General features: G+C 39.0%; 1 protein-coding gene across 3 annotated transcripts in view; it reads left to right on the plus strand.

Moving 5' to 3' along the window:
* CRAMP1 (cramped chromatin regulator homolog 1) overlaps nucleotides 1–26,718 on the plus strand; it is a 53,030-nt gene that overhangs the window by 16,128 nt on the left and 10,184 nt on the right. For all 3 annotated transcript variants that reach the window (XM_072877850.1, XM_072877849.1, XM_072877847.1), the window contains exons 5-17: nucleotides 951–1,034; nucleotides 4,000–4,048; nucleotides 11,366–11,451; nucleotides 12,220–12,343; nucleotides 13,487–13,568; nucleotides 14,621–15,886; nucleotides 18,335–18,512; nucleotides 21,829–22,010; nucleotides 22,676–22,750; nucleotides 23,990–24,071; nucleotides 24,790–24,894; nucleotides 25,888–26,066; nucleotides 26,637–26,717. In XM_072877850.1, coding sequence (XP_072733951.1) covers nucleotides 951–1,034; nucleotides 4,000–4,048; nucleotides 11,366–11,451; nucleotides 12,220–12,343; nucleotides 13,487–13,568; nucleotides 14,621–15,886; nucleotides 18,335–18,512; nucleotides 21,829–22,010; nucleotides 22,676–22,750; nucleotides 23,990–24,071; nucleotides 24,790–24,894; nucleotides 25,888–26,066; nucleotides 26,637–26,717 — 2,573 coding nt within the window. The remainder of the gene's footprint in view (nucleotides 1–950; nucleotides 1,035–3,999; nucleotides 4,049–11,365; nucleotides 11,452–12,219; nucleotides 12,344–13,486; nucleotides 13,569–14,620; nucleotides 15,887–18,334; nucleotides 18,513–21,828; nucleotides 22,011–22,675; nucleotides 22,751–23,989; nucleotides 24,072–24,789; nucleotides 24,895–25,887; nucleotides 26,067–26,636; nucleotide 26,718) is intronic.

Here is a 26,718-nt window from a genome sequence, read left to right on the forward strand (position 1 = left end):
AACAAGCCATTAGTATTTTATTTAAAAACAAATATTAACAGCAAATACAGTATGGAAGAACTTTTAAAAAAAATGGTGTCACAGAGGAACTTCATCTGTTTTCTGGATAACGTAAAGTTCTGTATCTGTACCTATAAGGTCTGAAATCTGATTGGCTGTAGGAATTCAAGAATGAGTGCAGTAGTTTGACAAGCTTTCGCATTGGTAGAAATATGTGTGTCTGGATTTTGATATTAAATGAGTCTGCAAGTCAAAGAGAACTGAGTTCTTGATTAATAGACAAGAATAAGTATTTTAATCTGATTTGTAAACCACAAGACTGTCTTTCTGTGCTGTCATAGATATTTAGATCTATTGGCAGTAATAACATCCACATCATGTGTGTTGATGAGAAAGAAGAAAAAAAAAACTTGTAAAGTTGAATAAAATGTATGTAATTCTTCATATAAAAATTTAGAATCTAGAATTTGCATTAAATCTCTAAGGTGCATTCATGTGCACAGAAGACATTCTCTTCTGGAAAATTCAGACCTACTTCTTAATTTTCATATAAGAAAGAGTTCTATATGCATTTTCTTGAGGGCATCTGGACATTTCCTTTAGAAATTGCAAACAGTTAAGTGGTACTAGAGTTAGCTTTATTATGAATTAGCTTTATTTTGCATATTGAACTGTTGCATATTTGTTTCAATTCTGTGGAAGCTGCTTTGTTTTTTCTGTAATCTAAAAAAAGTTGCATTTCCCAGATGCTTAAGTCACCAAAAGGAAATTTGCGAACCCATCTCATTATAGTGTTTCTTGAAACAGAACTTAGTCTTACCTTTGAGGTGTTTGTCTCATCATTGAAAATACAAATCATCTCATTTTCTGTGTTGAAATGAGTATCTGCAATGTTGCTGTGTATAAGTATCTGTAATCTGCTTCTCACTTACACCTTTTCTGCTTTTCAGTATTTTCTCAAGGGCTGAAAAAATCCTCCCTGGAGCTTTATGGCTTAATCTGCTATGGGGAACTAAGGAAAAAGATTGGGGGATGTGAGTATGAATGATTTAAAATTATTTTTATATGGTAGAATCGGAAGTGTCTACCCTTGAAGTTGGCAATGTCTAGTACAGTTTTACTTTTGAGTTACTCAGAATTTGTGTTCATTGTATTCTATTGCAGTAATCTGTGGTATCGTTTTTTTCATTAAATGCATTTTTATTTTTAAAGACCTTAGTCTGTTGCATTAGTCCCCTTTTTCTTTGATAGATTTCTTTAGCTTTTGCTATCTGTGGAATGCCCACAGATGGCAGGTAAATGTATATGCAGCTTAGATTATCTATTTTATTATTCTTGAAAACTAAGCAATTAAACGTGTAAATGATATCATTTGCACCCACAATTATTTCTGCCTATGCAATCAATATCTGGGATGGTGCCTTTCTCTGAGTCAATCTCTAAATCTTTACTTATTGAACCCTGATGATGAAAAAGCATTACAAATCATAATCAGAAATAACAACTTTACTGGCTAACCAAGATGCGTTCTGACCTTCTCAATCCTGGAGGCTGGTTTTGTCCATAAGGATGAGTGTAGATGAATGAGTATATGCCATACCAATGCTCCCCCATTTTCTGCAAGTTGATTAGTTTCATTAGCAAGATATCTGAGCTTAGGCTTAGTACCATGTTCATAGAATGGTTTGAGTTGGAAGGAACCTTTATGGGTTTGGCTTTATGGGCAAAGTGGCACCCAGCACCACTCCAACCGCAGGCAGGGCTGTGCAGGCAGCAGGGCTGAGCATCCTCGGGGAGAGGCTGAAGCCCCTCTCCACCCCAGGCACAGAGGGGACGGCACCCACCACCTTCACCCAAACAGCAGCACCCCACTACCTCCCCGGCTTCTGGGAAACACACTGCAGAAAAAACAGAATCATAGAATCATAGAATGGTTCAGGTTGGAAGGGACCTTTAAAGGTCCTCTAGTCCACCCCCCCCCACAATGAGCAGGGACATCTTCAGCTAGATCAGGTTGCTCAGAGCCCAGTCCAACCTGACCTTGAATGTTTCCAGGGATGGGGAATCTACGACCTCTCTGGGCAACCTGTGCCAGTGTTTCACCACCCTCACTGTAAAAAATTTCTTCTTCATATCTAGTCTGAATCTCCCCTCTTGTAGTTTAAAACCATTACTTCTTGTCCTATTGCAACAGGCCCCACTAAAAACTCTGTCCCCATCTTTCTTATGAACCCTGTTTAAGTACTGAAATTCTGCAATAAGGTCTCCCTGGAGCCTTCTCTTCTCCAGGCTGAACAACCCCAACTCTCTCAGCCATTCCTCACAGGAGAGGTGTTCCACCCCTCTGATAATTTTTGTGGCCCTCCTCTGGACCCGCTCCAACAGCTCCATGTCTTTCCTGTGCTGAGGACCCCAGAGCTGGACGCAGTACTGCAGGGGGGTCTCACCAGAGTGGAGTAGAGGGGGAGCATCACCTCCCTTGATCTGTTGGCCACACTTGGTTCACATGGTCTTTATGGCTTCCAGACTAAAGAGAGCTTTAATGTGGCTAGCTTGGAGAATGGGCAGAGGAATGTGCACTGTGCACTAAGTCCATGCACATATACCTTCTTATCTGTGGTTTTTCATTTCTCGCCAAGCTTTTTGTAGAGTCAGTGTTATGTCATAGTGCATCTTCTACATATTTTGTTTAATTTGTGAGACATGGAAAATCATCAAAATACTTCCCCTTTTTTTAAAGTCATATTAGTTGCAAAGTGCAAAAGACAAGAAAGCTTTAATGAGTGGATGTGTACAATTCCTAATAGAATCATGGTATTTTGGCAGATTTTTTGTTTTGCTATATTATTTCCTCACCTGGGATTTTTCTTGTAATGTGTCATGAACGAGACTGTTGTGAATGTTCATACCGAATGATCTTTATTCTGTTTCTTCAAAGATCTCCAGTGTGTTAATTCATCTCGGAGAAGCAATTTGAACTGTTTCATGACAGAGAATGTGCAGAGGCAAGACAGATTGCATTGTCAGTAGAAATCAGTATTAGTGTTCCTTCCCTGTATCCACGTCTTGTCTTAAAAGCATCAAAAGACCCTCCTTGCTATGACTGGGAATAAGGTTTCACACAGTCACCATGGCAATGCATGCATACTCTGTGCTTCTGTCTTTTTATAACTTTGGAACTTGGTTACATATTTTACCCACTGTCACTTGGAAAATTCTGGTCTCCAAGACCAAATGGGCTTAAGCTGCAAGCCTCTACACCCAGTTTATGAGTGGTCTGCTCTGCAGCTGGTGAAAGTAGTTTCTTCCTCTCTCTTTTTTTTTTCTTTTTCCTTTTTTTTTTTTTCTTTTTTTTCCCTCTCTTGTGGTATTCACCCAGTCCTGTCTTCCCAGAAATTGAGATTACTTACATAGAGCTATTGAGACATGAAAGCATGTCAGGAATACTTTCAGCATTGCCAGAGGGAGGTTAATTGTTCAGTAAATAGATCTGGGCCTAACAATCATAGGGAATATAAATCAAGTTACCATAATGTCCATTTAAAAATGTGTTGTATCATGCATAGAAGAAAAGTGTGGGCTACGTGTGCATTTTATTATTTTTATTTACTTTTATTGCATTCAGCGCTGTGAGGGCTTGATGCTCTTTCATTATGTTGTGCTGCCTTAGCAACAGAGATCGAACAGGAAGATGAGGAAGCTTTTCTTTTTAATAGCGCAGTGTCAGATTAACGCCCAGCAACCCAAGATGACTGTAGCACCAAACTAGGGTCATTTAATCTATGAGTAAAATGTCATTTTCGTGGCAAGGATCATGTAAAGTTTGCACATTATGAAAATAGAAACTTTTCAGAAAGGGTATGTTATAGCACATTTATGCACATTAACCCTATGTGAGAATAGAATGTAATAGCTTTGAAAACTGGACAGGACACAAAAAAGGTCATGACTATATCACTTTAAATCCTAATTCACTGTGTTATCCCATTTCATGTAAAGGTATGGATGACAAGAATGCAGCTAAACTCAATGAGCTCATTCAAGCTGGGTAAGTAAGAACCTATTCCTGAAACTCTTAAAACTGGGTTGTTCAGCAGCTTGATCGTTGAATTGGTCATCCAGAGTCTAGGGGGCATTCCTTACTTTTTTAGAGCTGCAGTTTGGCGTTTTCCCTTCTTAATTTGTTCTGTATGGGTTTTTTTCTCCCCTTTTCCATGAAGTCATTAATTGTTATTAGTAAGAAATGGTGGGTGAAGTTTAAGAAGGTAATGAAATGAGAATTCTTTACAGAAGTTATGGCATTATAACTATGTTGATTCACTATAGGGAATATAGTTCATCTCCAAACAGTTCTGCCAAGAGTGCTCACGTGTCCTGACTTTCAGACCTGAAACGATACTTCCAGTATACTGTAGGCCTCAGCCCTCCAGTTGCTTCTGCATCTACTTGGCTTTAAGAACAAGTATTCTGTTTCACTTCAAGAAAGAATTATGGGATTTGGGGGGTCAGTCTTGGCAATGTACTTTTAGAATACAGAAGGGGTTAGAAGTTGCTGTACTATTAGAAATGAGGAAATACCTGATATATTTGTACATTAAATTTTCTGAAGTAGTCCTGCTTTTAGAATTTTTGTATTCTAAAGTGAAATCTCTTTTAAAGGATATTATTTTAAGGAGTGTGATCATTAAGCAGGCATTGGTTTGTCCTAATCATGTCTTTAAAAGCAATTTGAAAACAGTATTATTTTCTGTCTGTTGCAGATCTCTTTTTACTTTTGGCTTTTGTGCTTTTAGGGTGCTTCATTGTAGCAGACAAATTATTGATGAAGTAAACTTTACTGTAAACAGAAGGAAGAGTTTGCCCACTCAGAAGTTGCTGTCTTTTTGACTTTACCTTACATAAAATGGATACTTGTTGCGCCTTTCTATTGTTCACAAACTGAGTTTCCAAATGAGTTCCTTACAGTTTATTAACCTTTCATCTCCTGGGAGGTGCACTTTGTACAGTATGCTGTTGTGTTGCAGGTCTTTAATGTGATTATTTATGAAATCACTTTTTTGTTCTTTTGTTAACTGTGAAGTTTCAAATTAGAAGAGAAATTGTCATTTGGTTTGGTTTTGTACAATTAAGAAAATCTTAGCAGTAAGTTATTTCGTATAACGAAATGATTCTTAAAGCAAATTACTTCTTTAAATTGGAGTTATCGGTTAAAATGGGCCTGGGATAAGCCTTTTTTCGCCTGGTGTCCCGAATATCTCTAGAGTTCAGAATATAGGCAGTCATTTGGGTTTTTCTGTGTTGTACTGGAGAGCCTTTCTAATACTGTGTCATGCAAATAGACTAAACCATAAGAAATGAGACTGATGACTTCTAGCAAGCTGTAGCGTCAGTCTAGCACTTCGCATGATTAAGGTCTTAGTTCTTCTAATTAATTGTTAGTGAGGGCTAATGATTTCTATGAAGTCTAAGTGTTTATTCTATAAAAGCTAGTTTTGTAACAAACCATTTTGAAAACAGGAGTCTTTGCATTTGAAAATATTAATGCTAATCTTCTAACCAAAAACTAGAATGTACATAATATTAACATTCTTAGGCTGTTCAGAAATAGTTGCTCTTGCATAGGCTTTTTGTCTACCAGGTGGAGGACACATCTTTGCTTCCCTTTTTCTCCTGCATCTCTTACCCCATTTGGTGGGTAAACCTTGTCAGCTGAAGCAGAGAAAACTGGGCAGGGAAACAATGTTCACATTTTTGTTGTCGTTACTGCCTGGATGTCTACACCATCTGAATTAATCCTCTACATGTGCAGGGCAGCCTCATCTCTTACACAAGCAAACACATTGCATATATCCCATTAGATGAAACTTTCCATCTTGCTCAGTGATGTTGCAATTCTGTAATCCCCCCTCTCTATTTGTAAGCAGTTGTTTTTTTCAGTTCCTAAGTGTGATACTCCTCCTTTTCCTCTGAGTGCAGTGTGCTTTGTAAGGCTTGTCAGTATGTTGAAAGTCTTGAGTGAAAGCAAATCCAAAGTGATTAAAAATGGGGAACGTGAACATGCATTATTCTGATGATCTTCTGAACTAGGTAAACATGAGCCTCATTTAATTGGTAAGAAGGGTCGAGAGAGTCTAAGATTGTAAGGAGCTACCTGGCAATTTATTTGCAGGACGATTCTAGACCCTGGAGTTATACATTCTAATTCAGTGCTTATTTTGCTTATGTTACACATCATCTCTGGCTTTCTGTAATAATTACATGGTGTATGGAAAAACAGATGACCCTGTGAGGTGCCCATAAGAAAACCATATTTAAAATCTTCCTAGCTGAGCTTATAACCCAGGTCACAGATACTAAATAGTGCCTGAAAACTTAGTCATTCAAGTAATGGCAAAATCTTTGTGTGAAATGTCCCTGTTTGGTCGTTGAAGTTAAGGACGTTCACTGCTATACGTCTCTGTACTTGTCTTCAGAATTTTGGTAACGTGTAAAATCAGGCTAGACCATAGCCTTTGGTACAATTGTAGTTGAGTGAATCAGGGATCTTTCAGAAAATAGATCAACGTTTAGATATTTATAAATGCAAAGGGAAGATAAGAATTGTTCTGTCAGCTTTTGTAACTGGTCTGAGTAGTTTAGCATACTCATGTCAACACTGGCCCACATGAGCTGCTTCGAGAAGTTTTCAGAATCACTAAGCAGGACAACTATGAAACAAAGCTCCCTTAGAAATTATAGGGAATCTGAATCACTTTCTGTCCAGTCCCCTGGTGCTAGTTTTTTATTACAGCAATGATATGTCACTGGATTGTGTGATTAGGATATATAACAAGAAACAAAGATTTATGGCAGTATATCAGAACTGCTCAGAAACCCATTTAAACAAACCAAAGTTTTTGTGTTTTGTTTCACTTTCAGGAGTGAAACATTATTTAACTTAGGTTTTGCAACAATCTTTACATTTAATAAAAAACTGCACTTGAGGAAATAGAAATATTTTCTGGATATTTTTGTAAATCTCTTTTAAGTTTTGTAAACCAAACCAAACAAACAGCAAACCACAACAAACACATAATTAAAGAAATACCATAAATACATAACAGTTAAAGCACAGTACTACTCAGTGTCTGTTAGCATATGTGTTTTTGCCACCCAACCTGAGAGGCTCTTAATATCACAAGTAAGAAAGACCATTAAAGACAGAAACTTTTAACAGGTATTCATTGATCTGTCTGGTTCAGTTCCTGGGTGTGCTTTGTGTGCAGTGGGAGTGATCCTTCGTTGCTCCTTGTAAAAGCTGTTTGGCATGCTGAGGGGGAATTTGTAACTCTCTAAAAATCTTGATAATAAAATAGCAATTCATCCTGAAAAAACTCATATACAAAACTGATCTTTTTAAGTATGCAGAATATGCTCTTGGTGTCAAGTTATACTAGTAGTTCTTAATGTATATTCAGTAGAATAACTTTTTTTAAGATTTACCACACTGCATTTGGAAACATCCAGGATCTAGGTAAGAGAAGAGAAGGAAATAAGTATTTTTAAGCTAAGAGTAGTTCTGTTGCAGGCTGTCTCCTTTTTACTGTGCTTTTCTTTTAAATTAGTAGAACTATTCTTTTTCCAGCCTCCCAGCCATGGATTTCAACTAGGAAACTGCAGTCTCTGTATGTATCTAATTTTATATTAGTTTTAAAGAATAATTTATTATTAGACTCCCTAGATTGCCTGAAGCCCATCATACTTTATGGAAAAGGGAATTAGGGGAATTATTCCTCACTCTCCAAGCAGAACACCTGAATCTAGAGAGCTGGGATGCTACTTCTAAAATGTGTTTTAGGGAACAATGAAAATAAAAGTATTTATTGCTGTAGTCATGGAAGAGTGCTGTAGTGCCAGGGCGAAAACTTCCATGTGAAGTTTTAACATTGTTTTGTCAAATTTGTGTGTGTTCTGTGTTCCTTCATTTACTGAACAGTGTGCTTTGCTTGCTAACTTCTAAACTGTGCCGTTCTCACTCAGTACTCAGGGTATACAGTAGTTCTTGCTCCTCTTTTAGGGCTATCAGCAGTTTTGCATTTATTTTCTTTATTCCAATATGATTTTTCTCCTAGATTTTTATAATTTTTTTGGAATATCTTTTCTGTAATATGTTTTTCACACTTCTTTTCTGGCTTTTATCCTAGGTTTTGGTGGGCGTTTTTGGTCGTGTCCCCCCTTCCCCCTCCCCTCCTGCCTTTTAAGCACAGGTACAAATGCAGCCAGGAGCTTATGATGCTGATCCGTTGTTTATTTGTGAGCTGCTCTGTGGTGGTAACAGATAGTGGGCATCTGCAACCCAAGGTGCAGCAGAGCAGGTGGTAGACAAATTGATCAGGAACAACTGCCAGGAAGCCTGACTCAATAATAAATGCTTTATGACCGACTAGTTAGGCTCTTTAAAAGAAATAGAAGATACGAAAAATGAACAGCAGTGCTTTTCTTCTTCCTTCCTTTTCTTGATCATATTAGCTCAGCTGTTCTGGGTGGATCAAATAGTCTTTTGAGCATTCAGGCCCTTCTTTCAGTCACCTTCAAGTCATGTGACGAAACAATTTCCACAAAGCTTGTCTGTTTTATATAGTCATATCAGTTAATCTAAGAAGAAATGTTTCTCCCCACAAATCCCTTCTCACTTACACCCTTACACTGTCAAAGTTACAGTAATAATAATGCTGCTATTTCTGACTCTTCACTTGCATGCAGCTACTTCAAGGGCACATCTCATAAAAAGGTGTTGCATTAGCTAAAATCAAGATGCAGGAGGAGAGTCTTGGCTCGCACAAGTAGTCAACAGAACTTGCTGTCCTGAAGTAGTGTAAATTTTAGCAACCTGTTTCAAGGTGCATTGAATTATTGCATTTATTTTCACTGGCTTTAGTGGATTTTGTATGAGGCTATTAGGAAACTGTGTTTTCCACTAGAACAGGAGGGAACATCTAGGCATGTCTTCACTAAGCAAGGAAATCATTACAGCAGTTCCGATTGCTGTAATGCTGTAATTAACTCCTTGCAAGAACAAGGAAGACAATAACTTTGGTGTGAGCATGCAGCAGCATTGTTTTCCGTACAACCATTCTATCACATTCCCAGACTTTGCGTTGTCTAGCAGTTGGATGCATTCATGCATCCTATCATCTCAACACGAGCTTTATAAAATTACTTACTGTGATGAACAGCATTAGTGGTGATACAGTAAATGTAGCTTTCATTGAATCCCTGTAGTTAAAGGCAAAGGGTATTTGTTGTGAATCATGAGGACGTGTTACTTTATTGTAAAACTATGTAACAGGAAGAGAGATTTCTAGGAGCTATAGTAAAAGTGATTAGCTTAGTCCTCAGCTGTTCTTTCAGTTACTCTTCTTGGAGGAAATAATAATAAGCACTGGACAAAGAAACATAATATCTAACTAGAGTTTTTATTTACTGCAAATTCTCTAGGTTCTGCCAAATCCTTCAGGTTTTGTACCAAGCACTTTAATACTAGGCTGCTGCTTCTGACTGCTGGCCGAGACCAAAGTTTGGGCTTGTGAAGAAAAGTGGAGATTCTCCACCTAAAGATTCAGACCCAAGAGAGAAGTTGTCCAAACATTGACCAGCTGAATTTGAGAGCAGCAGAATTTGGAGTTTCCTGTCTTTATACGTTGCAGTCCCCATTAACTTGATATAAGTGAGTTTGGGTTGATTCATACTGATCTTGTCCTCACTTGTATTGAAACTTGGTTTATTTACACATTTAAAAAAAAAAAGAGGGTGCTAGCTGCATATGATTAAGCTTATTTTCAGGAGATTTATTTTCTAAAAAATGCTGATTTTCTGATAAAATCATATCTGCACTTTAATATAATGACAAAAGTATATTAAGCCTCATGCGAAAAGGCTAAGGTGTCCATTGCAATGGCCAGGAGGAAGTTTTACCTTTCATCGTTCCCTTATATCATTGACTAGGTGTTACTATGTCCTCCTCTAAGAGTCTTTCCGCTGGCAGAGATTGACTGTTGTACTTGGTGGGACCCACTATCTTCAAACAATTCAAGTTTCCCACAATTCAAGTTCAGGTTAAGCTGAAAGAGGAAAGGTAACAACAATGCTTCTGTTATAGCAGCTGTAGTGTCTGCTGTTGCAGATGTGGAAATAGGAAGCACTATTTAAAACCAGGAGTAGCTCTTGGGTCTTTTTTATTTTTTCTTAAGTAGCACTGTTGCTAGTTTCTCCTCAGCACTTGAGAGCCTTCTCCTCTTTTCATTAGTTGAGCCATCACTACTTCTGTGCCAGAGCTTATTAGAAAGAGTGAGGGCTAACATATTCCCTCTAGCTTCTGGTAGCTCAGTGCAGATTGAGTAAATCTTCCAGCCCTGGGATATTTGAATCTGTAGAAGTTCACAGCTTAGTAACTGAAACTTTTGAGCTGCTCACCTCATCAACTCCATCTTCTCAGGTCTGACTTCACTTCTGCTGCCCTTTTGTGAATTTCCCTCTTAGCAGTGTAGACAAGTGCTCTTTCTGCCTGATGTTGCCTTCCTTACAGCATAGGAAAAAATAAGATCCTTCTGTAGGAATATTCTCCATAATTTCTTTCATTTTACTTGCAAAGACTTGTGTTCAATCCTGCTGCTTCTGTGCTAGCTGATCCTTATTGCTTGAAGTATTAGGTAGTAAATACTGCCATCAATAACTTTGTTGCCTTTTAAGTCTCTAAAAAGAAAACAGAGCTGACTGAGTGAAGAAATCAAATAGTTCCACTGTATGAAAACAAAAATGGCCTCTTGCTTTTAAGGATCTTAATAGCTGTTAATGTGGTATTGAAGCTAAAAGCCAGTGAAATCATACTGTAAAAGTTACTTTGTTCAGATTCCCGCATGAGCCGTTAGACCTCATTTCTGCAACAGATGTGGTGTTGATATTCCAGAATGGAAGACTCTTCAAAAACTTTAGACTTTTTCTTCCCATAATTAAGAGTTGGGAGTATAAAGAGGAGACTAAAGTTAAACCACTTGTCTTTTATGAAGAAGCTGTCTCTGAGGGTACTCTCTTCAACCGAAGTAACATAATTCTGGTCTGCTTTATAAAATAGCAGTCCTTCCCTAAGTGGGCAGTCCAGTGTTTCATGAAAGTCTGGAAGAAGAGGGTCACAAGAGTAGCAGTTCTATAATGAAAATTAAGATGATAGAAAAGATTGAATGCTCTTGTGAATCTGCACTGCAAACCCTTACATTTCTTTGTTCATACCTATAGCCATAGCTGTATTTGACTCTGTGTCCCTAATATGTATGTATTCACAAACTTTTGATAATGGTAGCTGTAAATACTTCTCTTTCAACGTATTCAGGGCTACGACTGTTCGTTACAAAGGCAGAAACCTTCGTATCAAAGCTCCGATGTGCAGGGCTTTGAAGAAACTCTGTGATCCAGATGGTAAGTAAGAGACGCTGGAACGTGAAAGGGTTTTAACAGATGGTCAGAAGAATATGAGAGAGAGTAGGTCTGTTTTGATGTGTACATCACTGGCAGGGGAATTTGTGCTATTTCACATTTGTGTTGGGCACAGATATGTCCCTATTGTCTTACTTATCCTGTTTGCTTGTATAATTCCAATAACTTTAGGACCCACCCAGCTCTCTAAGTCTTGGAGTATGTCACTAGCTAAATTGAAAATGAAGTAGCTACGCCAGACAAGATCGCTACTGCTTTACCAGTTTTGCTTTCACTATATGAAAAGTTTAGTCCCCTGTGCCAGTGAATAAATAGTAGTATGTTGTTTAGCATTGAGCATTTTAGACTTTTTTTTACCTCTTCCAGTTCAGCTATGTGTGACTTTTTTTAAAAATTATTATTATTACTTTTTTTTCTTCCTCTTCCTTCCCCCCCAATAAGTAGAATCAGTGCAGTTTAAAGGTCTGAAATACTGTACTTGTTGAAAGTTTCCAGCCACCTGATTTTGACACTGCTTGCTCAACTGGAAGCTCCAATACCACTGCAGTGTCCAAGGAAAAAAATAAACATTTTGGAACAGGAGATAATCTAAGGAAGCAGGCTCCACTGGTGAAGCTGAGCTGCCTAAGTTGTCTGTAGGTGTTGCCGATGTCCGTGATGCTTTTTTTTTTTCATGTAACTGGGCATATAGTGTTCTGACTGAGTTGTCTTTGTTTTGACCCATGCCCTTTGTGCTTCATCTCCCTTCAGGCGTTAGTGATGAAGAGGACCAGAAGCCAGTACGTCTTCCTCTCAAGGTCCCTGTGGAGTTGCAGCCACGAAATAATCATGCATGGGCTCGAGTACAGAGTCTTGCCCAGAATCCACGGCTTAGGTAATGAAGAACCAATTGTGGTGCTCAGAATAGAATAGGGAAATATATGAGCAGCATTCCAGCATCTTCCTCTCTCTTCAGGGTTCTCTTTGACAACTGGGCAGTTCATCTGCAGTTGATAATGCAGTTTGCCTAAATGTACTTATTCTGAAAGCTTTGTCCAACCAGAGTACATGATTGTTGTAAACATGAGATATCAGACTTGAAAATTAGATTACTGTTGTTCTTTATATCTTTTAATTTGAGTACTGATAGGAGCTACTAGAGTGGGAGATGAATATACTTTGTGTCACTTAAACCCAGTTGTCAGAGCAGAGTGCAAGTACAATGGAGATATGCAGCACTAGTTCTGCTAAAATTTTTATTGAATGTACCATGAGACAGAGGCACAGGGGAGGGAAGTAAATCAATGGTCAGAGATGCCTGCACCAAGACTCTGAACATGTCAACTGCAACACAGTGATACTAGCAGAAAGGAAGGTATTTGTAGCTTAATCTCCTCCCTGCAAAATGTAGTTGGTGCTGTTGTTTCAGTGTCATCAATAGCTGTTCATCCTGATAATTAGATTTAGTCCAAAACTCAAGGCAGAAAACACGAAGCCTCTGTGATGTTGTTTGTTCTTTCAAATAGAGTACTTCAGTATAATGACCAAAGATCATGCAGAGAGGCGAATAAGATTTTTAGCATTAGGTTTATTTTGTAAAATGCTTTGAGAGCAAAAAGTAAAGGTTTGTGGATTTTTTTTGTGCCCCCTTTTCTCCTTTTTTCTATACTTCATGTGGTAGCTTTGTGCCTTGCCTGCAGTTTTGCAGTTTATCTAAATCTTGCAATTTTTTCCTACCTTCTTCTTCCATTTGGAGAAACTAGTATCTTGAATCATGGCAATCAGATTTATCTGATAGGCTTTTAGATCCTTCTCAGCTGTAAGTTACCTAGATTTTAAAGTTGTGGGATAACATATGTTTTTGGTTTTCTTGGGTTTTTTTTTTCTTAGAGCTTGGGAGTGGTAGGTGTGTTCTCTGTCCTTGTATTACAGAATGCCAGTTTATTCCCTTAATTCCCATTCTAGCATCAAGGCTGTGATTTGAACTCTTGCTGACATTTTTTTCTCTGTTCCCTTGCTTTGTTTATCTTGCATACAGGATGATTGTGGAGTTACATCGGAAGGTCTCCAGCCTCATTGAGTTCCTGAAGCAGAAGTGGGCTCTCCATGAAGTGCGTATTGTATCCTTTTTCTGCTTAGTCTGTTCTGTATGCTGTGTCCTGGGAGCTATTCCCTTCCTATTCCATGTTCAGTTCTGCATCGGAAATGCGATTCTACCTCATAAATTTACCAGCCTGTGCTTAGTAAAGTCAGTACCTCAGCATCACTAATGGAGCCTTTCATGGGAAATCCCATAGTATTCCACTCTTACCTCAACTCTTCTCTACTATGATCCCCTGAAAAGCTAGTTAGTAATAAATGAAGCTCCCTGCCTGTATTTAATTTCCTTAAACAGTGCGCTTAGTCTGTTCATTATAGATGGGTGACCGCCAGAGAAGCCTGGGTAATAACTGACAATTTTGTTTCCAGTTTCAGCAAGGAGATTAAGGACAGATCTTTCTACTTGCTTTATGCAGTTTCACCAAATGAAGGCTTAAGCTTCCTGTCTAGGTAGCTTCTGCTACCTGTTATGTATCTATATGCTGTCTGAGCCATACAACATTAGAGATAATCCCTTCATCTGAACTTTGATCCATGGAGTAGAAGGATTTGTGAGTTAACAGCCATTCCATTCTCCTGTTGACTGGTATGCTGTATCCTGTTCTTAGTCCTTTAATTCAGGCTTTTATTTTTAATTTGTGAGCCTGGAAGAAGTAGCAACATAGCACTTGAAACTTAGAAGGATGTCAAAACATGTAAGATGGAAGTTACTGCACAGAAAGGGGAGTCTGTTTTGCTATGCAGTGGTGTTGGATTTCTTTGCTTGGTTTTCTTGGGGTTTGTTGGTTGGTTGGGTTTTTTTACAATTACAATGGTGTGTGAAGCAGAGATAAGTAATTTTGTCTTGGAACAGAGATTTAGTTTGTGCTTGTAGCAGGTCTTCAGTGTAGTCCTTATGGCCACAAAAGGACTTAATTTCTGATCATAGAGTACTCATATCTATGCTGAATAGAGAACATGTCCTTGATCAGCTACCTTTTTTTTTTTTTTTTTTTGACTTGCAAAATAAGCTACCAGGTGCTTGTTTGGAAGGGGCAGATGATTGTTGTATTCTTTGACACATCTTTTTTAGCGTAAAACACTAGAAGAACGGCAGCTTCAAGACTCCAGAGACTTGGAAACAAGAGGCAGCTTGTCAGAGGAGAAAGTGATGCTCCATCTCTTTCCAGGAGAGAACTGTACACTCACTCCACTGCCTGGGGTAGCCAGAGTGGTCCACTCTAAGGCTTTCTGCACAGTGCATTGGCAGGAAACTGGCAAATGCAAACAGAACACGAAAGACTCTCACTTACTACCCCCTGCACAAATCTTAGGCATACAGAGTGGTCAGGGGACAGCTAGGGGACAGCTAAAATATACGCGGGGAACAGAAGGTAAGGGTGTTGGAAGGGCAGAGAGCACTACAGAGTCAAGCAGAATCTCTCAGCCCACAGCTGAAGTTTCTGCAAGCACTGAAGATGGCACTCCGGAGGCTTGCCTGGTGGAAGGAACAGCTTCAAATCTTGGCATCACTAATTCTCTCCAAAAACTGCCTTCTGGACTTCAAGATCCAGGAGGGAACCATGAAAAGCTGAGCTCAGTGGCCTTCTGTGTGGAGGGCAGGGAGGCCCTGGCTAGTGACCAAGCAACTGTGCTACCATCTTGCAGCACAGCTTGTGCTTGCAGTAAGATCCCTGATGTGGAGGAGCTCTCTCTGCTCGATCCATTCCCACGGTACATGAAGTCCTGTCAGGACCTGATTGTCCCAGAGAAATGTTCTTGCACAGACAAACTGCATGGGAAAGACTCTACTCCAGCAGCTGGTGATACTTCTCCTGTGGCTTTTCCAAGTGGGAGGAGCACAGAGACATCTGACTCCTTTTCACAGCTACCAAGAGGTGGAGTGGCTTCACCTGGCAGTGGCCCATCCAGATATGAAACTCAGGCTACCCACAGCCAGGGCCAGCAGCTTGATGCTTGTACCAAGGATATAACAGATGCAGTAATGGAGGATTCGCAAGAGAAGCTGGGCTCCTCATTTCCACCTCCACCTCAGGGACAATCTAGTACAAAGTCTCTCAAGGATGACCCAAGCCGGCTCTCTCAACAGGTTAGAGAAGAAGGATGGAGTCTGCGAACTTCTGAGAGCCTTACGCTGGCTGAAGTCTACCTCATGATGGGCAAACCGAACAAGTTGCAGCTGGAATATGACTGGTTGGCTGTCTTGGAGCCAGAAACCCAGGATGCTAGGGAGCAAACATCTGAGTCGAGTGCTGCTCCTGCATGTACCACCTTTCACAAGCAGAGACTCCTAAACTGCCTTTTAAAACTCATCTCTACTGAAGTCAATCCCAAACCAGTAAGTAGCTCTTGTTCATCTTCCAGATGCTAAATTCTTATTTTATCTGGGGAATAATTGCCCAGTCCTGTTTTCATAGTAAATCAGTCACCAGCCTTGTCAAGGTCTTGGAGATTCCTGTGTTTAAAAAAAAAAAACAACAAAAAAACCCAAAAAAAACCCCAACACAACCTGGCTTGCCACAGAGTGGACTTTTCCTCAATATGCTGCATCTGCTTTTTACACTACCTTTTAGTTTCTGGTTTGCCGTGAGTCTCAATGGTATTACAGTGAACTTTTAATGTGACTACTGAAAAGATCAGTCATGAGGTTAGGTTGGGAAGGTGCCTTCTATTCTCTAAGGTTCATAGAACCATAGAACAGCCCAGCTCGGAAGGGACCTTGGAAGATCATCTGGTCCAGCGTTTTGTGGGAAGTGGAGCCTAGATGACAAAGGGAGCCTAGATGATATTAATATTCCATGTGAAAACTGCAACCCTTAATTTCCAATGTTTATGTAGTTCAAGTTACATAAAGTGTAAGTGTGAAAAGAATTTATTTCTTTGGGATAGCATAGCCAATATAACTGTGCCTGCCACAGTGATTTTTGTAAAAGTTCCCAGACTCTGGGATAGTTGTTTAACAGACCCAGAAAAATACCTTCTTCCTTAGGCAGACAACTGAAAATGAACTTGCTTTCCTTCTTGTGCATTGTAACCAATGTTTAAGATCTGCCCCTGTGATACCTGGGCAGCCATTTCAACCTGGTGCAACCAATCGAAACTTAGTAAAACATCCTTTTAAAGACCAAAAAGACACTGAATTTGATAGATCTGACTGAATTCCTGTGATGGAGATACGATGAGTTAAAGATACCATTTGCATCGTATTCCAGCATAGGATGCAAATGCATCACTATTCCCAAACACACGTAGTTCTTTGATCTTTCTTTGTTGGTGCAGACTTAACACACACCACCACCACCCCACCCCACCCACCCCCCACCCCCCGAAGCTCCTTTTGATCTCTATGTCTATAGACATAGAGTGTAGGATTATATAAATTTAAAACCATCTTTGCTCAGATACAGCTCCAGATACAGACTTCGTTTAAAGTGTAAAGACTTTTCACAGATCTGTGACAGTGTCTCCTCTTTTGGCATCTACTTTTACTTCTGGTGGCACATGTGACAGCCAGGGATGACATGAGTAAACAATCACAAACTAGGAAGAAGGACATCCCCTTAGACTTGGGGGGAGAGGGATAGAAGAGGGGCAAAAAAAATCTAGCAATTATTTGCAAGTGTTTTCCTGTCGCTTTAGAACTCCTAGTGTCTTAATGTAAGTAGCATAGTGCTCCTGAAAAATAATGGAGCTCTTTCAGATATGTACCATATCATGCATTCCAATAAAAAGAAGTAATGTAAGCTTTTCTTTTATTTGTCAAATACCACTTTATACTGGCTGTGTTTTAGAAAGAGATGCTCTTCTTGCAGCAGTGAATGTCATGGGACTGATACATATTCAAGAGGCGAGGATGATACTTACTGCCTGATTGAAAGTACTGTAGACTTTTTGAAAGTTTTGTCTCTTAAATCCTCTGCATTTCATCAAATAATGACAGGAACCATGATATTTTTGCCGCAAGGTACTTAAACAGGGGAAGGATTGATTGTCTAGATGCCTGATATTTTCTCAAGGTAGTATGTAACAAAGCCAAAATGGCCAACTGTGCTGTGGTTCGTTCCTTTAAATGAAGATTACCAGCATAAAACAAACTGTAGAAAATTGCATTGCAGTCAAGCGTGGGTGGTAATTTTATGCCTGTGGTTGCACACAGATTCCTTTAAATGGGAGCATTTTCTAGAAAAGCATTTAAACAACTTAATGAAATAACTGGATAGGCCTGGAAAATTAGTAAAGCACCTTGCCATGTGCCTCTTGTTATTGCTGTATTACAGCATGAAATAGGAGAAGGGATGGGAAAAAATTCAAAACTATTGGTCTCTACTTGATTAGAATTAAGAGCAAAATATTTTTGTCCAGGTATACCTCCAACCAAAGGAGCCCTCTGGATGGTTAGAGTTTATGAAAATTAGTTTTGCATTGAATTAAAAACACCATGTTTTCCATTACTGTGACAAATATATGTCTTTACCTTTCTTCTTTTTTTTTTTTTTTTTTTTTTTCTTTTTATCCTGGGGTGGTCCAGCACACTCTGTGAAGCTTGTTGAGTGTTAACCCAATTGTAACATTAGTTAACGATATTGAACCGATAACATTTAACACTGCTAAATGCACAGGAAGGGAATTTCAGCTGCCCACCACACACACACAGGGGTATTGGTTAGAGTACTTAAAGATATTGTAGTATGTCATTATTTTTTTTTAAGCTTCCTAAGTAGAATGAGTTTAACAATATATTTGTTGTAACAGTACACAATATTCATTTAACGTGCATGATTTTCAGACGCCCGAGATGAGCTCTGTTGCCACGTCACCTATAAAGCCTGCTCAAGAGGAGCAGTCACTGACTCCTCCGGGAAAGGTGATTGCCATCAGCACCAGGAGTCCAGGTTGTGCACGAAATCAATCTGCCCTTCGCAACAACAAGACTTTTTCTCCTAGTGCTGCTTCCAGCTCCTCAGGTTAGTATTCATAAAAATCTGTTTCAAGAGATCAGACCATTAGTACCTCATACCATGATGAGTACATCCCAGTAATGTAACACTGGGAGAACAAGTGTTCTTACTCTTACAATCTTAACTGTTTCAGAACATTGGTATGTGCTAATTTACTTTAGACTTGTCCTAAATTCAGTACTACTTTGAATCTTGAAAAACAATGCATGTCAATAATACAGTTCACAATCCAGAAGAACTCTCATGAGTCACTCTTACAGAAGATGCTGGCATTTGTTAGGGGCTGACTGATACAGGGTATGGGATCTCTTGAGTGAAGGCTTACGGAGCAGGAGAGTAAATATATGTTGTAAAGTTTTTTGATAAAATAATTACTGAAAATTTTCTATGCCATTCTGCCATTATAAAATATGGAATGATTATGAATTACCTTTTCTTTTAATAGAAGATACAGCTGCTATAACTTGTGAGCCCTAGCCATGCAGACCAAGAACTTCAGTTCTATTCTTCAGTCCAGTTGCATTTGCCAGCAAACGTTTTATGACTTTAGAAAAGTCTGTGAAGGTGTCAGGGTTATTTGGAACAATTGTTATTCTTATGCTGTCCTTTTCATACCCGTGCTGTAAGAAGTGGTAGACCATGAGCAATTTAACTGATGCTGTAAAACATACTTGCTCTTTGTGGTTTTCACTTTTAAATGGAATTATAGCAGTTTCATCTTTGTCTAAAGCTTCATTGTGCTTACTTGCAGACAAGGGTGTACTTACTTAAATATCTAGTAAAAAGCCAATAATTTAATAGATCAAACTGATAAATTGTTACATTTCAGTGAGATACAGAGGCTTGAAGGACATACCTTTTTAAATCAGACTCGCAAGTAGAATTAAACTTCCTTAGTTGGCAACATTCATTTTTATCAGATTGTACTTTATGCTTTCCTAATGCCTTGAAAATCCTTTCTGAAGCCTTTTGAGTAAGGGTAAGGATCGTCCGCTGAGGATACCAGACAGAAACAGCAAGAAGATAACAATACTTTGTATCTGATCCCCAAGAAGCAGACACCTGTTTTGTTTACACAGAGCTTCGCTGATGCAAAACCAAATATAATTGTCCATGTTAGTCTTTGATTTGCATCACTGAATTACAAGTAGGGTTGTGTGGCGCTATGGTTTTAAGATATCATAATGAAGCATATAGTCTTTAGTGCAAAGTCAGGAAGTGAAAAATATAGACTATGTATTCCTGCTTTTGTACAGTACCAAAGATAGCCAAGTTGGCTTCAGCTGAGCTGTTTGGCTTTAACAGAGAAGCAGTAAAAGTGTGTTCAATACAACATTCTACCTAGTTAATTAGTTTAGCTTCCCAGCAGTTTTGCCTGGGGTAATGCAGTCAGCTTAGGCCTCAGGTAATGGCATTCCAGCATGTCAAACAGATACCCAAGCAAGTCTGATATCTTCACCCTAAGTTGTGTTGTTTTGGTAGACATCCCTTTATCAGCCCTGAATCCCTTTTATCAGCCCTGATAAGGGTGTTCTGGATCTAAAATAGGATTGTTTGTGGTCTGGCTTGCAACCTTTAGTAAACAGTAATTACCAAGCTTCTTTGTATCCTCACATACAGTGCTATTAAATGACTGCAGTAATTTGGGTGTCAGAAAGCAAGCTGCTAAGCTACTTCTGCTGGTGAGCCTTCTAGATGCATTCCCTCATAGACTTGGGTCCTGAGTCCATCTAGGTGCTAACTGCTTTTTGGTTTTCATCTTTTGGGTTTTTTTAATTAAAGATAAATTGATTTGGCCTTCTCAGTAGAAAATAAAGATTAGAAGATAGCTTGTGTCCACTCCAGAAGAACCGAAAGCGTTAGCAAACTGACAGCTCCATAAAAGCCATGCTACTAGCTGGAGAGACAAAAAAGAGGATAAAAAGCGTCATGTGAAGAGATTTAGAAAAAGTGAAGCAACAGCTGTAATGAAACATCACCTATAGTGCTTAAAATATCATTACGTAATTATAGTTGCATTCCTTTATTATTTTTTTTTAAAGATACTGTCATGTGTATTATCTTTAACAATTACCTCTAAATCCTGGTCAGGCAGGAGGCACAAATTATGTTGTTCAGCATTTAATTATTTTTAGATACATTGGCACAGTGTAATTTTAACTAACTTTGGAAAAACAGCAGAATCTAGAGCAGCAGGGGGAAGTAGCAATTTCATCTTTTAAACAGGAGGATAATAAAACCTGCAGGTTTGTTAGGTAAATAAAGTTTGATGTTCTTCAAAACACTTCTTGAACACGGTTACATATACCCATCTCTGCATTAGGGTGGCCTAAGCTTGTGCTGTATTGTCTTCCTGCCCAGGGAGGCAGCAGGCATGACTAAGGATGGTTGCCCACTTTGCTTCTTCCCCCTTGGGGTGAGTCAGGTGCCTACTGCTTCCCAGCTGAGATCTCCAGCCCAGCAGTAGAGGCAGGAGTACCGTGACAAGTATGGGTGCAATATGAGTGTGAAAATAGCCGTTATTGTCTATTGTAATGAAACCGGGTGTTATATGTGCAGCGAGCGCTTCTGTGGAAGAGAGGCAGGTACACTTCTTGGTTATCTTAGAATTATATACTAACAATACTGGTTTTCATCCTAGCTGGATGCCTGCAGAGTGGGCACAGCACTGTGAAATCCTATAATGTTTTTTAAAGTTAAATGTAAATGGAGGAGTTTTACTCGGACCAGATGCCATTATTTCAATGTGCCAAATGTGTTTCTAAGACAATCCATCTTTTGGAAGGTATTTTGGTAAATTGATCCCTGCCCTTTCATTCCTCTGTCACCAGAATCACTTTATTGGGGTTGCACTTTGAATTACCACGGGGTGTGGGGGGAGTGTAAATAAAACATAAACATTGTAGAATGAGTCTGTGTTCATATTATCTTTCCCTACAAAAGGAATGGTGGATATATAGTTTGTTTAGTGGGAAGGGCTCTCGAGTATTTCTACAAGCTGAATAGATAAACTGGTTAACACAGTCTGTGTGGGGCTTAAAACTGGTTGCTTAAATTCTAGTTCCTTTAGTAGCATAAAATTGCATTTAACCCCCTTCTATGGATTTCAAAGCAAATGAATGTTTGCAGTGTCCTTGAGAAGCAGGTAAATACTGTCAGTTTGCAGGTGGGAAAGATGAAATATTGAGGGTTTCATGATTTGAGATCACAAACAGATGGTGGCAGAGCCAGCATCCATAAGTCCCAGCTCTCTGTATGATCCATCAGTTACTAAATAGCTACATTCTTTCTGTTTTCACTTTACTTCATTTAAATTGCCTAGGTTTGAGAAACCTGCCTAGACCTCTCTTGGTGGCTGGTCCTTCAAGTTCTGGAAGCACTGATGCGGATGGTGGACTCTTTGCAGTTCCTACAACTCTACCACCCAACAGCCGCCATGGGAAACTGTTCTTGCCTAGCAAAGAAGCAGAACTGACCTTCCGGCAGCACTTAGACACAATCAGTGTGAGTGAGATGACTGAATTAAAAAGGTAGCATATTGTGCCTGGGCCAGCTTCCAGTAGGTATTACAGGGGTTTTTTGGTTCATCAGAAAGTATGGGCTTCCCTATGAAGCAGTGCTTCTAGTGATGCTCAAGCATAACATTATATTAGCTGAGATTAGGTAGATTTTGACTATATAACTGTGCTTTGAAGTAACATTACCTCTTCAGACCTGAATCTGAATGCCATCACACAGCCTGATGAAACTGGTTCTCTCTCCAATTAAGTTGCTCCAGCAAATATATTTGCCAGGTTTAGCAAAACTGATACCCTTCTTATCGTGCAGCTAATTTTAATACAACCTTATTGCTGTATTTAATTCAAATACTCATTATATTTTTATATATACAATCTCAGTAACAACTTCATGGCAAGCTCCAGTAGTTAAGTAGTGACATGGCTTTTTTTGGGAGAAAGCTTTATCTCCATAAAACAAGAAGAAAAAAAATACATTCTTTGTGGAAAATTTTCCTACTCTAGCACAAAGAATATTCTACTGCCTGAAACAAAACACAGTATTTTAGTAAATAGTTACAACTTTATTGAAAAACAGAGTTTGGGGGGTATAATTTATTCTGTGTCTGCATGCTTAAAATACTTTCTAATGCATTTCCTGTTCTTGTCCAGATGCAGTCGGACTTCTTCTTGCCAAAGCCGAGGAAGCTACGGAACAGGCACTTACGGAAGCCGTTAGTAGTACAGGTCAGAACAATTTGGAAAGTGTGAAATGCCTGTTTTGCTTCCTGAATAGATATTAGTAAGGCTATAATGATTTGCACCTAACTGAAATAAAAAACTGAACTTCCCTCATACATCTGCTGGAAAAGTGAAGCTGAACATATGAAGGAAGAAGCATTTTAGTCTATATTGTAACCAGCCATGTGATGTTCCCTATAAGAGGAATGTCAACAACAGTAGTAGTCCAGTGCATGAGGTAATTTGGAAAAAAAAGTAAAAAAGCCCCTCATCTGAAAGCAGGTTCTGCTGTTTGGGCCTGCTGGTACTGATGCACAAGCTGTGTGTTCATGTGGTATCTGTCGTTGTTAGAGTTCTTAGTGCTATTGCAACAAGATCTCCCTTTAGATTTTATTTTTTTCCTGCTTCCTGCTCACTAATGGCTTTTAAACTGGTGTGGGTATAAACCTCTGTAGTAAAATAAAACATAACACTATTTGAAAGAACAGTGATTTTTTGGAAAAAAAATGGGACTTGCAAAGAGATGTATGGAAGAGGTAGCCTGTTGTCATGGAATTTTGGTGGTAGGCAGGCATTAACTTCCCTTAGACTACTCTGATAACCCAGCAAAAAGGTACATGCCACTGTGAAACCACAGGTGGTGAACATACAAGAAATCCAAAAACAAAATAATGGAAACTTGTTTGGGGAAGACAAAGTTACCAAGTATCAATATACCTTTTTGTCTCTTCTGCTCTTTATAAGAGTAGGAGACCTAGAAATTACATAGATACTACTTTTTGGTACTGACATATTCTGGTCTATGCAATTCCATTTGTTTTAAGAGCTCCCAAATACCTACAGCTGCTTCATTAATTCACACTTGTTTAATTGTAATGGAAGATCAGTTTGCACACAGACTAGATCCCATCCTTAAGATCACTGCTGTAATTCTGTGGGAAATTTGAAAATTACTGCAAGTATAATCGGAAAGGAATGTAGTTCTAATTAGCATTTCTGTGAGAATTATCCATGTGGAAATTTTCTCTTATAGTAGTTTACAGAGAAAACACATGATTCCTATCTGTAGCTTCTTTCTCAAGATTACACAGACCTTATTGCTGTGTCTGTTGCATGATAGTAATGCCATGTAAATACTCTGTTTATTCTGGAAGGTATCATGAAGTTCTGTGCCTTAGAAGATGAGCTTTACCCTCTGTTCTGTGTTTAAATATGTTCTGGTTTATTGTTGTTTCTCTCATGTAGAGAACACTGCTCCCGAGGCCATCTGGAAATCCATCCCAGCATGTCTGTTCCTTTTCTATCTTATCCAACTCATCCATTACAGGTGAGTCTGCATATCTTCTATCACTTTTATGCTGCCACGAGATGGACTGGAAAGTGTCCCTTAAAACTGCATAAAGAAATAATTTCTAAAAAGAGGAAAATACCCTTTCAAAACCACAGGGTCATTTACCAGTTGCTTGAGTCACTTCCTACAGGATCATGGGATTGTTCTCCTGGATCATTGTTAAGCAACTCATGATTATGACAGAAATTTTTTTCTTCCATTTCCCAGTATTGAAAGCAGGGAAGAGTAAGGAGTTCTTTACAGGACGACAAAATTTTGGAATGAATTACTTGGATAAGAATTTTTTTTTCTGTAGGGTGTAATCATTCGTCTAGATTTTATAATGGACTTTTCCTAGTACCTGGGATACAGTTTAAATTTAATACAGTACAATCAATATACTGCCCATTTGTCCTTTTCTGCTGATACACTCTTGAGTACAATGGTAGTACAGGTGATCCCCCATCTCGACTTAAATCTCAAAATCAACATGAGACAGCTTTAATAATACAGCAACACTTGCTGTTGCATTTTTGTGATAAGGCACTGGTTAGGTTGCATTACTATTTCAAGTCTGTTTCATCGTCTCCACTATTTACATTCCTGGAGCTCGCTACTGCTTGGAATTTGTTTGCTTTCATTGAACTGTGTTGTGTTCTGCTTTAAAGATGTTAGATTTCATTTGCTTGAGACCATATTTAATCCTTCACCCTAGGGAGAGGTTCATTTCGGCCAATCCAGTCCTCACTGACTAAAGCTGCTGTTTCTCGTCCAATTGTGCCCAAAGTTCTTCCAACACAGGCTACCAACCATTTGTCTAGTAAGTAATTTCTTAAACAGAATGAGAGTCATGGTCTGTTGTGATGTGTATGTTACATGGTTGGTTTCTATTTCCTACGTAAAATCATTAGTGCCTTTGGAAGTGTTAATGATATCTTACTTTCTGTGTCTTTGTGTGGCTGCAGAAAGGGAGCAGTCAGTGGTGGGACGGTGTGAACTAGGTTCCTTTGCCGTGTCTGACCTGCAGGCAAAGCAAGGGGTTAGAATTTGTAACCAAAGTTGAGCACTTTTGTGATGTTTTGTTATAAGACCACTTTGAAAAGGGGTTGTGACATATTTGAAAGAAACTTATAAACAGCTTATCTACTAACATGGGATTATGAATTCTGCAAGAAAAAAACATGCCGGTGTACCCCAAGCAAGTACTGTCTTGCAACAAAAGAATGGGTCCCATAATTAGAATGATTAGTGGGGTGAAAACAATGCCTGCCTCTGTGTTTTACTTAGAGGATTCTCTGTGATGGGAAGACATTCAGATCTTTTAAGTGGATTTTAAAAGATCTGGGTGAGCTTGACCCTGCAACAACATAAGTTTTTTATATTGAGTCTAAATGTCTGCTAGAGGCAAGGTAACAAAATAAGACTATGTTGTTTTTATAGCTCCTCTAGTACACCATAGGAAGTTTCCAGAAATTGCATAACCAAATACTTAACAATTTGCAGGACAAAAAAGACAAAAAAATAGAAGGAAAGGGCAGGGGTGGAGAACTGGGATGTTTCTCTAAATTTTGATATACCTGATAACATGTTGGAACAGGGCAGAAAAATTAAACATCTTAGCTGAAAGAAATGTTATACTCTGTGAAGAAGAACAACTGATACAGCTGATCAGATAATTCCCATTTTCGCTTTTTGCATCTATTAGGTTTTGACTCTGGGCAATTTTTAAAAAATAATCTTTTAGATGAGTTACAACAAAGTAATTGCCTGAAGAAAAGCTTGTAATGTGTCTTGCTTTTTTGTTTCATAAAAGGCGCTATTGACTTGGCAGCTAAAAGTGCTGGTATTATCCCTGGTAGCCCTGTGCCTGTCCTGGATGCAGATGGTTTGTCAGGTGTATCTCCGTTGTCACCAGACGGAGTGACCACAGTGGTAACAGGGCAGGAGTCAACGGTAGCGCATCAGAATGGAGGCTCCATCGCCACTGTAGAGGTCAGTCTCTTGAGCATGCTTTTTAAAGTAGTTAAGTGTCTTGCTCTTTCATTGTGTAAAAAAGCTGTATTATTAATGACTCTTCAGTGAGCTTTCTCCTGGAGCTTGTTGTTAGACACTTTTATCATGGCAAACCCAATCTGTGTTGTATAGTGTGTATTTTGGGGTTGAGGGATCAAATCATCATCACATCAAACAGATTTCCATCCTATAGAATAGCTTTCAGCTGTGAGACTGTTGAAGTTGTCCATCCAGAAATTTGGGCTTGAAAAGAAACAGTAGCATTTCAATAGACAGTAATTCGGGAGGGAATCTGGGGCAAAGCATGGACATTTAGGGATGTGTTTGGAATGGAAACTGATTTCTCCTTGCTGTTTCTTTCATTGAGACCCAGATACATGTTTAGTCCATGTCATTTTCTCAGGGAGTTGATGGACGATTTTGAAAGGCATGATATGTAAAAAGAGCATGCATAAATGGTGATAGGCACTTGTCTCTTACCTCCCCAGCTATATTTGCAGCATCTCGTGTAAATGTTTGTCACTCACATGATTTCTGTTGTGCTTCTAGGGCTCAGGCCCTGGGTGTCGGGTTCCGTTCATCAGCCTACCAACACAACATGAGCAGGAGGCAGTTCCTGATGGCTTCCAGG

Source organism: Ciconia boyciana, chromosome 13 (assembly GCF_034638445.1).
Source record: "Ciconia boyciana chromosome 13, ASM3463844v1, whole genome shotgun sequence".
In the NCBI taxonomy this organism is placed as follows: Eukaryota; Metazoa; Chordata; class Aves; order Ciconiiformes; family Ciconiidae; genus Ciconia; species Ciconia boyciana.